This window comes from Crinia signifera, chromosome 8 (genome assembly GCF_055691185.1).
Source record: "Crinia signifera chromosome 8, ASM5569118v1, whole genome shotgun sequence".
NCBI classification, from domain to species: Eukaryota; Metazoa; Chordata; class Amphibia; order Anura; family Myobatrachidae; genus Crinia; species Crinia signifera.
This window is the reverse complement of record NC_139224.1, coordinates 44,090,300-44,104,302: the sequence shown is the minus strand read 5'-3', so window position 1 is coordinate 44,104,302 and position 14,003 is coordinate 44,090,300. Positions and strand designations below refer to the sequence as shown.

Sequence of the window (14,003 nt, the reverse complement as noted above, 5' to 3'; positions counted from 1 at the left end):
TCCATGGCTGGGGTGATGGCTCAGGATTAGGGGCAGGCAGCTGTTTCATTGTTTACTTGTTTAACGTTTTTTTTTTTATTTATTTTCTTTTAATTTAATTTTATGTTGTTTAAGTACTGTTCTTTTTTTTTTTTTTTTTTTTTGCATCATGAATGATTTCATAGTTGAATCATATTTTATCTTTATATGCATCTTCTTTTTATGACAAGATGTTATTCAGGGACATGCTCCCTTTATTATTTTATTGCCACAGGAGACTTTCTTGATTCACCTTTATGATGTAAGCGGTGGTTGTGATTTGTGCCTCATCTGTCTGGCTTTTGTTTTTCCATTGCATAATATGTACTGAACAATAGGTTCAATAAAACATATTTTGAAAAAAAAAAAAAGCCTACAGCAACCTAAAGCTCATTTGCACATACTTTTTGAACTAGCTTTAGATCTTATCGCATTGCATGCAAAACGCATGCGATATAGCCCAAAATGCATGCGATAATCACAGCGTGGTATGGGCACCTTGAGTTTAACTTTCTAGGAATGTACAGCAAATGCTAAACAAGTGAATATACTGATGGAGCCGCTGTCATTCAGCGGGGTCCGGCGGTCGGATCGCCAACCACCAGCCGCCGGAAGGTGACTCGCGCACCCCCTTGCCCCCTTCCAGCTCCCCACCGCCTCCCCGTCACTGTCCGCCAGTCCCCACACTCCACCCCTAACTCTGACCATCTCCCAGAAGCTGAAACGGGCAGGGTTCACGTCCCCCACCGCACGGAAACAGATTGAGTGCCTCTCCGTTGGTGATAGCCAGCGGTAGCATTCTGGCGAGCCCTGGTGCTGGCTGAGAGGCACTCCATCAGTAGTTTACTTTGAGTAAGAAACTTCCCCTAGTACCAGAGCTCTTGACAGCCTTACTATTACAGTCAGTCATATCAAAGGCTGATATATTGCAAATAACAGAACAGTAAATGTTTACACGTTATTACCTGAGGGACGCCCAGCCAATCATCTGCTTGTTGCATGGCTTCCCGGGCATTATCAACCGGCTTCTTGGGGTCCCACGTCTCCCAGTCAGGGCACAGACCTACAGAAAGAGATTACTTTAACTGGATGCTGCCTTGTTTTTTATTATTATGTTTACTGGAACACCATCCTACGTCACAAGTACAAAATAGACAGAAACCATACTGATTATCATGCACATACAAAGGATGTGAATGTGGCCTCAAAGTTCTTACCAGGCTGCCCAAACCAGGCAAACTCAATTTGAAATTGATTCTAGTAAGCCAAAAATTCACACAATTGAATCACCACTATTGACATGCACGCGTGTACCTTCTCCGACTTTGCTGACAATGGATCTTCTGAAAGGCTACATACACACCTACCTATAATATCTCCATTCAAGTTATAGTTTTGGTTTTTAATGTGGTTATAGTGCCCATACAGTACACCCGTCAGTGTTCTGGACAGCAGAATTGCATACGATACATTGTATGTGATCCCAGCAAGGCCTGCAGGATCCTATAGATCTATAGTACAGGCCTTGCGATCTCTGGCTCCGATGTGCCTGGGACCACACACTGGATCAGAATCGGAGGTGAAAAACATACAAATTGACACTTTTCTTCCGATTTCTCGGACCGATCTCTCAGAATAGGGTGCCTATAGGATTTTACAGGTGTTTCCTGGACAATGAGTGTTTCTCTCATTTGTATTATCATGCCCAGAACATCCATTGTTGTATTCAACTGTTATTCTCATTTACCCACACAACCCATTGAATTGTATCCTCATTACATTGGACAGCAGTGCTTCTAACATATACATATAGAGTATGTGGAAGTCATTTGTTATCACATCTGTCTGCGTGTGTGAGTGCCTCATCAAACTGCAGCAAATATTTAACCTTTTATGTTCTAGGTTCTCAAATTTCCAGACCAAGTTTGCTGTACCCAAATCTCATCAGAAGAATGGTACGCTGACACAGAAGTCAGGAGCACATACAATACATTACCTGGAGCACAGCTGTCGACCAGGGCACCCAGGGCTTTCCCATCTTGCCAGTTCTGGCTGAAGTTGGTAATCGGCAAGTGAGGGATTTTGTTCTGAATCCAGCCCAGAAGCCTCTGTTTTGGGGTTTGGTTTTTAGTCTCTTCATCGCCCTCATCTTCCCAGACGGGCATAGAGATGGAGTAGTGCAGAATGAGGGTCCAGATAAGACCTAGGATCAGCTTCAGGTTCCCATCCACAATAGCTTTGCTGTCTGAAGATAGAAAAAGGGGAGGATGTCAGATCTATAGTATCCTAGAAATCATGTACTGTACATATTATTGATACGTTAACGATTTTCCATAGATGATATGAGAGCTCCTTGTTTGTGTTGATATCACATGTGGCCAATAAAATTAGTTTGTGTTTACAGCCTAGAATAAAATGTCCAATTGTATAGGTCAAAATCTATTAGTTCACCAGTGTTTTGGACCTATCTAAATAATCACTCACGGAGACCATATTATTTATTACATCACTTTACGTTAGGTGCCTAACTAGGCTTAGATTTCTTTTTCCGCTATTACATCCAACTCAAGGTCACCAAAATAGTTATCACTTGGGATGCGGTCATCTATTAGAATGAACTTAGGTCTACAGTCATTAGGTCTACCCCACTAGGTCGACTGGCAGGAAGGTCGACCTGACTTAAGGTCGACATGGGCCAAGGTCGACATGACTTAAGGTTGAATTTGCATAAAGGTCGACATGAGGAAGGTCGACTGGTCATAAGGTCGACATGGGTTTTTCACTGTTTTTTGAGCCGACATGTGCCGACAGGCGGTATTTCATGCCCTACCATCCACTAGGGCGTGGTGGGAGAATAAAATAGTGTGCCGAGCGTAGCGAGGCACCGTGCCCGAAGCATCGCGAGCGAAGCGAGCGATGCGAGGGTCCGATTCTCATTGCCAACTGTGTCCATGTCGACTGTGTCGACATTCGGATAAAAAAACAGTGAAAAACCCATGTCGACCTTATGACCAGTCGACCTTCCTCATGTCGACCTTTATGCAAATTCGACCTTAATTCATGTCGTCCTTGGCCCATGTCGACCTTAAGTCAGGTCGACCTTCCTGCCAGTCGACCTAGTGGGGTAGACCTAATGACTGTAGACCTAAATGCAGTCTGACGAATGATCCCATTCCTTATCACTTACGGGACAAGCCAAGTCCACCGCCGCTTCGCAAAGGGAACTTCCACATAATAATTTCCCTCAACTCCAAATAAAGAGCTAGTCTTATTTTTGTATGAAAACCTAGGAGAAAGCGTTACAGATATAACCCCATCCCTCCCCCTCCCTTATATTGTTTGACCTATATTATACTTATGTTTAATAGCATATCTAATGTTTGTAGTTTACACTGCGATTACAATGTATTGAAATTTTCAATAAAAATGTAATAAAAAATAAAAAAATTACAGATCTACAGATTTTTTATTTTATTTTTACAGTGTCACATATCGGACTAGGGATGCCAATCCCGGGGCATTTTTTCAATCCCGGAATTCGATCCCGGGATTGGCTTCCCTAATGCAAAAACCCGCCCCGTCCGCCCGCATATTTACTTACAGGTGCGGTGCGGCCAGGCGGATGCAGCCTGGGTGGGTGGCATGATGCAGCCTAGGCGGGTGATGGTACGGGGGTCAGCCTCGGTGGCTGGGCGGTCTCGGAGGCGGCGGGAGGTCAGCGAGTCAGGCTGTTGTGTGGCTTGCGCAGCATGACCTCTGATGATGTCACGCTGCGCAGAGCCGCACTGCCCGGGATGGGAGAAGCCAGGCAGCATCTGAGCACTAGCTCAGACGCTGCCAGGCATTACACTGCGCATGCGCTGTCTAATCCCGAAATCCCAGGATTGGAAACTCCGATCCCGGGATTGGCCACCCTACATGGGACGTTTCTACTAATTTTCATGGAATGAACCAACCGTGCCATTGGCTAGATTAGGAGAAAACATGGAGGGCCAGATGTACTAAGCTTCAAAAATTGATCAAGTGGAGAGCGATAAAGAACCAGCCAATCAGCTCCTACCCTTTTTAAAACCCAGCCTGTAACATGAACGTTAGGAGCTGCTTGGCTCGTTGGTTATCACTCTCCTCTTTTCACTTTTTGAAACTTAGTACATCTGGCCCAGTGAGAGGCGACCGCAGTATACAGAATCAAAGTGAAATGATGTAATCATTCAGTATTAATAATATAAACATTACCAAGATCATAACACGTTGAGAAACAAATGGTCTCTTCTGGGAAAAATAGGGAGTGTACTACATTCTACACAAATACATGTACGCTTACAAGGATTGTAAATAGGTAGTATGTATCATGAGCTTAAGAGAAAGAAACAATGAGGATTGAACTCTGAGAGCAAGTAAGTCCCCTAGTTAAGCAGTGTGTGTCAGCAGCATGTAATTACACTAAGCAGCCAGTGGCCGTAACACACTCAGCATGCTAGAAACATGTGTCAAGCAAAACTATTTCTACCCATGAAATTGATTTGACATGAGACATAAAACTAAGATTACAGTTAATCCTTACTGAGGGCTGATGCTATGGATTTGAAACGGAGCTGCGAACACGATGTAGAACAAGGTTACAATACAGCATTACCCGACAAAAGGAACAACATTAAAAATTATATTATTTAATAGCTAAGCATGCTCGAAGCAAAAGATATGAAAGCTAGTCTGCTACCTTGTGATTACCTCTGTGTTTCTGTATGTGTGAAAGAGAAAGAGATGTAGTGTCACTCGCTACCAGCAGATGGCAGTGTTTCAGTTACACACACACACACACACACACACATATATATTCACTGCTCTGAAAATGGAGGAGTGAGAGGTTTCTTTGAACACTGGTGCGATACCTCCAACTGTGATTATTTTCAGAATAAGAAGGATTTTGGTCCTGAAAGAACGCCTGTTGTATAGACCTCACTTTAAGGTCACTTTGTGTTATACCCCTGATGAAGTCGTTTTGACGAAACTCGTTGGGTTACTTTAAATAAAAATAATATTTTCTGAACAGAGTCCACGTTTCACTTCATACAAGGATTGGATGATCACATCATGTTCTAAATTACATTGTATCTTATGTTGGGATAGGTGATACACTTAGAGCACACATTGTTGTTCTGTCTCTCACTAACAGGAGAATCTCATTGGAGGTGCTGCTTGTAGTTATAGCGCAAAACGGAGGCCATTTGTCTTTTTTGGTGAGTATAGATAGATATATATATATATATATAGATATATATATATATATATATATATAGATATATATATATATATATATATATATATATATATATGATACCCAACAAAGGGTACATGTAAATACATGTGCCCAAAAATTGTTTGTGGTCTCCACATCAACAGGTGAGGAGTGAAGCGCACTCTCCAGTATAGCAAAGTGAAAACTTGGGTACTCTTTACTTAGTTGGGCGCCCGTCGCGGTCATCGCGGGTACATTTATGTCTGGCCGCGACGCGACCGACGCGATGCCCGCGATTTCCCATTGAAACCCATGTTAAACATGGAAATCGTGTCGGTCGCGTCGCGGCCGGCCATAAATGTACCCGCGATGCCCGCGACGCGATGCTCCCGATTTACCATAGGAATCAATGTTAAAAGGCGCGATGGACCCGATTTTACTGTTAAATGGCTCAATGGACCCGATTTGGCCATAGGAATCAATGTTAAATGGGCCACAGAGCCCATTAACCCTTAAATGTCCCCCCCAATTTTTAACGCCACCCCACGATCCACGCCAACCCGAAGCGTGGCGAGCGCAGCGAGCCCGCGAGGGGCGGCGGTACGCGTCCTCCGACCTTTTCATGCCCTACTATCCACTAGGGCGTGGAGTGAGAATATAATAGTGTGGCGAGCGCAGCGAGCCACCGAGCCCGAAGCGTGGCGAGTGCAGCGAGCCCCGCGAGGGGACGCGGATACCTTCACAGTTAGACGCGTCCCCTCACGGGCTTCACAGGTGTCCGTGGCGACGCCGACACCTGTGAAGCCCGCGAGGGGACGCGTCTACCTGTGAAGGTATCCGCTGCGCTCGCCACGCTTCGGGCTCGGTGGCTCGCTGCGCTCGCCACACTATTATATTCTCACTCCACGCCCTAGTGGATAGTAGGGCATGAAAAGGTCGGAGGACGCGTACCGCTGCGCTCGCCACGCTTCGGGTTGGCGTGGATCGTGGGGTGGCGTTAAAAATTTGGGGGGACATTTAAGGGTTAATTGTGCCTATTTGGGCTCTGTGGCCCATTTAACATTGATTCATATGGCCAAATCGGGTCCATTGAGGCATTTAACAGTAAAATCGCGGTCAATCAGCCTTTTTAACATTGTTCCCTATGGAAAAATTGCGGTCATCGTGGGCATCCCGATTTACCCGCGATGACCGCGATTTTTACCCCCGACGCCCGCGATTTCCATCGCTGGCGCCCATCTAGGTAAAGAGTACCAAAACTTGTTATAGACAATAGAGTATTTTATTTCAGCCAATGCTTATATCCAACATAGATAGCTTATTTGCACATATGCCATGGGGCATATATATGATAATAAAACACAAAACAAAGTATCTACTGTATAACGCTCCAGCCCAAGCAGACTGGGGAGGTGATCTGAAACAAAAAGGGCTCTGGTAAGTACAACGGCTCTTGGCCAATGAAAAGGTCCATTCGCAGTGGAGTACCACCCACTGGCTACTAACTTTAAGAAGAATAAAATAAGCAGAACCCCATTGGTCCATGACATAAAGAACAGACAGTAGGATTTTACCACATCATGTCTACATCTGAAGCAAATTTGTATATTTGGTCATGCAGGGGAAGTACTCCAATAAAATGAGACTATATACACAAGCTTATCCCAGCCAATAAAGTTCAGTTCTATTTCTGTCAACTTAAATAATCAAAATAAAAAGTTCTGTAATCAAGTGCAGCACCATAAAGTATGTTCTCCTACAGCAGTAGCAAGTGCCAAGTCATAGACAGCACTAGCTGCCAAGTCCCAATCTCCTCCTGTATAATACAAATGAATGGCAGGGGCACGAAAGTGCCCAACAAAAAAAAAAAAAGAGTGTTTTATTAAGAGTTCACTGAAAAAACAAATTCATTATCCAACCTTTTTTCTCTGACGTACCCCTTGATTAGTCCCCCTCCTTTCAGTACATAAGAGTGGAGTGGAAGTAAGCAGTATGCATTGCCTTAAGGAGCCCATACACGCTCCGATCCCGGTGGTGCGATGTGTGCTTTGAGGTGCGCGCTCCCGCGGCACCTCATCACACAGTACAAAAAGTATGTGCTGCACATACTTTTTGAACTTGCTTTTAATCACAGGCATGCAATGCAATGGATGCTATTTTAGCCCAGAACGCACACCGGGATCGGAGCGTGTATGGGCTCCTTTATATTAAGGAGTAGCGGAGGAGTAGTGTGTGGACAGGATAGGGTCCCTCTGTATCTGGCCGCTGGCTGTGTACTGTCTCTGGGGTTCCTGCTAACGCCTGTAGGATTATTGCCGCTGCTTCCCCACCCGTGTCAGCATGGGGCAGATGAGAGCAGCGGGGGTAGCTCCCAGTGGATTGCCGGTTGGGCAAAAGCATGAGGAGATGCTGATGATGATGTGAGCGGAATCGGAATTGCCAGAAAGTGATTAATGTCTTTTCAAAAAAGTTTGAAAATCGACTTTTTGACCACATCGACCTAGACAATACATACTTAGGCACTGTAGACTTTTCAACCGCTTCCCAGAGGACACAGCTTGCTCATTACTCCCCGAGGCTTGGGAACACCTGCTACAATTAAATAATTTGCCAAATAATTTATTATACACAGATGTCTCACATCTAGAGAAATGTCTGTATCATTTCCTCATCTTTCTGACCCATTGACTTCATGTAGTCCCTGAATCTGCCCTGACTAGTTCAGTGAATGATTACCGCACCCTTTAGAATTAGATCTGATTACTTTCTCCTTTCCAAAAAAGCTCTCCTTATTCAAAACAATGAAGGTCACATAGGACAAGTCTGGCCATACATACATCAATGGGTAAAAAAAAAAGGATATCTAGAGAACATTAGTGAGTGAAACTCAACACTTTGGGGTCTGTGTACCAGCCAATCATCTCCTAACTGCCATTTTACAGGTTTTATTTGAGAAAGGAGTTGGTACTTTATCTCCATCTATTATCTCCAAGGCTTGGTACATAGACGCCATCACCTTCTCCAAGGTTTGATAAATCACCTCTTAGCAGTTTCTCCCATTTAAATCTATCTCAACAAAGAACCAATATATGGCACGAATTTATAGAACGCCTATAGAATTTCTGTGTAAAATTACAATCCGGGCCCTCATATATCTGTGTATCAGATTCAGACCTGATCGCAAAGCTGCTTTGTTCTTAAATAGACAAAACCATGTTCCACTGCAGGTGGGGCAGATGTAATGTGCAGAGAACGTTAAGGCCCCCATACACTTCTCCGATATGGGACAATTTCACCCGATTCCGAAGGATCGGGACGTGAAATTGGGGGAAATCGGACCAAATCAGATGTGTTTGACATCCGATGCGTGTGTATTTGTATATGAGCTGTTCAGTGGAGCTACCGGGGAAATTGACGGTAAATTGGGTCCATCTTTTCCTTAAGACAAGTCAGAAAAGTGTATGGGGGCCTTTAGATTTGGGTGGGGTGTGTTGAAAGTGAAACGGAAATCTAAATTGCAGTGTAAAAATAAAGTAGCCAGTATTTACCCTACACATAAACGAAATAACTCACCCAGATCTAACTATCTGCATGTTACATCTGCCCCACCTGCAGTATAGTTTGGTGCATTTGAGAAAAAAGCAGCTTCGCGTTCAGGCCTGAATAACCCCCAATATCTAAGCTGATTTATTATGGTGTCCCCCTCCCAACACTGCCACCGCATAAAGGATTGAAGATTTGTGACTTGGTCACTTAGGCATGACTAATGGAATTAACACATAAAATAAGTTCAAACAATAATTATCCTGTAAAACAGAATGAATGACTGCGTGACCTGCACCAACAAGCTCTGCGTATGAATATTGTTTCTTTCTGTTATAATTGTCTGGAATTCCACATATTATATAGAGATGTTGAAATCAAACAGTAGTCACGGAGGTTCACTATGTAAAGCTAATTCCTTAAACCCTGCACGATACACACATCCTGTAAATACCACATCCTTACGCCACTGGTTTCAGAACTAAAAAGGAAAACCTTTGCTAGTAACAAAATATTAGGACCAGTCATACACCAGATTGCTAGCTGTTGTGACAAGAGCTGCAGGTTTTTCTATTTTCCGGGTAAGTAAAACAAGACATTTTTTTCCCTCAGCACACTGAGCAATGCTAGTAACCAATCTAGAACACTACATGATAATAGAATTCAGAGATATTGGTTACATACACCTGCGCAGGTATATGTAACCAATATCTCTGAATTCTATTATCATGTAGTGTTCTAGATTGGTTACTAGCATTGCTCAGTGTGCTGAGGGAAAAAATGCCTTGTTTTACTTACCCAGTATTTAACCCCTCCCTCATGCACCTGGGAAATGCTACTGAACTAATTGAGCATCTACCACTATCTGTATGTTTTTTTTCTATTTTCCCCCATTATTCTTCTCCTGTCCTAAACCACCTTGCTTACCTTTCCCCAATCGGTCTTTCCTTGTGTCTTTTCCACATCACGCAAACCCACCCAATTCCTCCCTCCTTGCCTCCGTTATTCCCCCACTGTTCCTCCTGTGCACATGCACACATCGCTTCTTTTTTTCTGTCTCATAATACAGTAAATTAATTTCTAGGGCCTTATTTTGGGACTTGTGATAACATAGTCATTATGAAACCAATACCACTTTCATAAGACTCCACAAGGAACCCAGGTTTGCCCTGGAATGTGTGTTATTTATTTATTTATTTTTGGTTCACAATAAGATGGGTCCTTCTACATTTGCCACAATAACTGCTCTGCTTTTGGTTCTGATGACCCACTGTACCACCTTCATCATTTGCCCCATGACTGATGCTGTGACTGCCCCACTGCGTGGGTTCCCTTGTCATGTTGTCCAGCGCCTGCAATTGATCAAATATACAGGCATACCAAACAGCCAATCAAAGCATTGTATTAGTAACCAGGAAAATCCATGGTACTACGCAGAATCATGGTACCAGGTCACTAATGTGGACTGGGTTGTGTGAAAGGGGTACAAGTCACCTGCCATTGCTGCGTAAACTGTGATAGAAGCTTGCTTACAGGTGGAAACGAGACAACAGGTAGATGTGTCAGAGGGCTGTGTTACATGTGTACTAAGCCACAGTTCATGTGAATACAGCTCAAATATGGTGCAGGAGTACTGAATAACTTCCGTTTTACCTACGCTGAAGATGGATAGGGGCCTAAGCAATGGTCTAAGTGCACATTTTCAAATGTAGACGTTTTAAAGTCTGCCGGGTGTGTACAGCGCATATATCTTGTGCATAACTGTTAAGGTGCCCATACACGTTACAATTATTGTATACAATATTGTATACAATATCGCATCTCATCGCATATCGGTTTTGTGATGAGATCAGATGAGATCTAGTACAAATAGTATGTGCTGCACATACTATTTGTACTAGATCTCATCTCATCTGATCTCATCGCAAAACCGATATGCGATGAGATGCGATATTGTATACAATATTGTATACAATAATTGTAACGTGTATGGGCACCTTTACAGTAAGTGCCCAATACCACTGGATGACAAACTCAGCAACAATGGGATATCTGCCACTGTGGTTGGTCTACCTTTGGATGGTGAACCAAGCGATGCAAGATCAAGGGGTGCACATGTGCATCTATCTGGCTCTCACTATTGGGTAGGCTTCCAGATTATAGATTAAGCACTGCCTATTGAAAATTAAAGAAGTCACCCAAGATCTCTTGGAAAGTAATCTGAAAGACACAAGATCCTACTGCCCTTTATACGGTCATAGAACTCTACAATTACTTTGAAACCCTTTGAGTGCCAACATTTGTGAGAGATGTTCAAAGAATCCACTAAAAAGGTTATAGAAATTCAAAATGTGTAAAAATAGATTATATATCCCATATAAAAAGGTAAACATTACAGGTCATCATGATGAATAAAAAGGTTTGCTTGGTCATTTTTACACCTAATTTGACAAATTCACTTGGCACGCAAAGGGTTAAAATCCATGAACATTTATCCCATAGATTTGCACCTGTTAAAACAAAAATAGTTGTATGATATAAACACCGTTCTCGATAATGGTTTCTGCACAAATGTGGTTTTGCAACATAAACACAGAATAAATAAATAACTGAAACGTAGCATTGCACAGATGTTAACGTAAAGGAATAATGGTTGGAACACCTCCCTTATTCCATAGAACCAAAACAGAATTCAAAGCGGTTCTGCGATGTGAGATTTATAAGACTTTTTAACCCTTTCAGGCTCAACAGCCCTAGCGTAGATCCACTTAAAAAAAAAAAAGAACATTAACATCATTTAACGGTCAATGTAGACCATTTAAACCAGACGGTTTAAATTGCAAAAAAAAAAAAAAAATTGGACTACAAAGGGTTAAAGAACATCTTTTGGGCAGTTTGTAATCAAAGACATTACAAGTGTATACATTATAGTTACCTGCTCCCCACCCAACAGAATAAAAATAGTTTAAAAGTATGTTTTATTACAATAATTGGAGCAAATAATCAACTTTCTTTTGAAATCATTAAGATTGGCAAACCCTAAATTACGGGAACAATGGATGATCAGCATAATGTCTCCATTACGACAATTACTTGACACTACAAAATAACGCCACCATTACTCAATGTAACCACTGTATCATCCTATAACAAGAGCCGCCATTATAGAACCAGCTTTCTGTAAATGTCATTTTGGTACCTAATTTAGGACAATTGCTTAATCCTAAAAACATAGCGTAATTACAGTCATATCCTCAGAAACTCACTTTTACTGTACGCATCTCTTCTATATGGAGTTCTAATTATATGGGCAGCCTGGAACATTTATGTTATCCCCATGATAACGTCATGGGAATAATGTCTAAGATGTTGGACTAATTTTAGCGTTTACGGAAACAGGTGATTAGAGTTTTACGATATTTAAATGCTGATCACTTCCGGAACACAATGGAACCTGGAAGAACAATCAGAAGACAAATATAAACACATACAGGGCCTTATTCTAGTTCATTCTTACTGACAAAATCCTTCTTAGATGGACAAAACCATGTGCACTGCAGGGGGGCAGATGTAAAATGTGCAGAGAGAATGAGATTTGGGTGAGTTATTTTGTTTCTGTGCAGGGTAAATACTGACTGCTTTATTTTTGCACTGCAATATATAGTAGATCTCACTTTGAAGTAAAACCCCACCTAAATCTAACTCTCTCTGCACATGTTACATCTGCCCCACCTGCAGTGCACATGGTTTTGTCCATCTAAGAAGGATTTTGTCAGAAAGAGTGAACTAGAATAAGGCCCACAGACACAAAGGGCCTAATTCAGACCTGTTTGATAAGCTGCCTATACTCGCAGCCTAGCGACACCCACCGAACACCCCCCCCCGCCACCCAAATCCCCTCGGCTAGCATGCGAGGGGATGTGTACATCCCTTCACATACATGTGAAATATTATTTGATTTTTGATTGAACATCGAATGTTTTTTTTTCCTCCATTCGCAGATAAAAGTGAGTCTGAACTGACGTTTATCTTTGCCGATGACGGCTGAATTCAGGGCTGGCATTGTAGTCATGTGACGTCAGCCGCCCGTCCCACGAAGGCATCGACACACCTGCTTTCCCAGGGGAACGCTCAGTGTTTTCATGGGGACGCCCATAGAATTCTGGACGCTCCCCTGCCTGTCCCCTTCCCCGACGGTGCGAACACCTCAGCCCCATACTTACATTGTAGTTTAGGCTGAAAAAAGACGTACACCATCAAGTTCAACCTGTGGTTGGTTAGAGCGTATGGTCTATTTGTTATATATATAGAATCCCAGTAAAAGCGCGGCACTCCAAATAAACCATGTGGCGGTGGGTAGAAGATAAGCACTTTAATAAGCAACGTTTCGATGCTACGCAGGTTATTTCTATCTGTGGGTTTAGAGTAAAGGCTAGTTGAAACATTTCCTTCCTTGATGGATATACATACATCTAAGAAGTGTATCACTTCTTTACTGAAAGAGAAGGTGAACTTACAGTAATTGGCTTATAACAGCTGTCACCCTAGACCTACTATCAGGAGCCTCCCATACTCCCAGTTACTGAGAGTCAGGAGGATAGTGTCCGACCCAGTAATGACAAATATCCAGATGGAAGAAATGATAGATTGATTTCTGGAACGGGGGTATCCATCCACTGAATTGCAGGCTACCAAGGAACGTGTATTGTCCATTAACCGCAATGATTTGCTATATCCCAAGCAGGTAGAATCCAATACTGAAAAACGGTTGCCATGGGTAACCACTTATACTCACCACAGTCCTGAAACCACTAAGATAGTATGGCAACACTGGCCACTACTTCAGGCCGATGCACAATTAGGACTTAAAGAGACATCCCTTCTTTCCTAGCTTTAAACGATCCAAGAATCTCAGAGACATCTTGGTAAAATCAGATGCTTCTCCCAAAAGTGTAAAAAAAAACATCTACTAAATTGGGTTGCATAAGGTGCACCTGCACCACTTGCAGCTTTATGATTCTGGGGGCCTTTTTCAATCACCCCCAAACTGGGAAACCGATTGCTATTCGACATCTGCTGACTTGCAATACTACACACACTGTAGATCAAATTATCTGTCCCTGTGGTCTCTCTTACATAGGGAAAACAGAAAGACCCTTTAAAGAAAGGATGACAGCCCATAGGTCATCGATACGCATTAACA

The 14,003-nt window shown here is 42.7% G+C and overlaps 1 protein-coding gene across 4 annotated transcripts in view; it reads right to left on the bottom strand.

Moving 5' to 3' along the window:
• FLNB (filamin B) overlaps window positions 1-14,003 on the bottom strand; it is a 223,960-nt gene that overhangs the window by 121,706 nt on the left and 88,251 nt on the right. For all 4 annotated transcript variants that reach the window (XM_083156251.1, XM_083156253.1, XM_083156252.1 and 1 more), the window contains exons 2-3: window positions 2,015-2,263; window positions 984-1,081 (exon numbers count right to left, since the gene is read on the bottom strand). In XM_083156251.1, coding sequence (XP_083012377.1) covers window positions 984-1,081; window positions 2,015-2,263 — 347 coding nt within the window. The remainder of the gene's footprint in view (window positions 1-983; window positions 1,082-2,014; window positions 2,264-14,003) is intronic.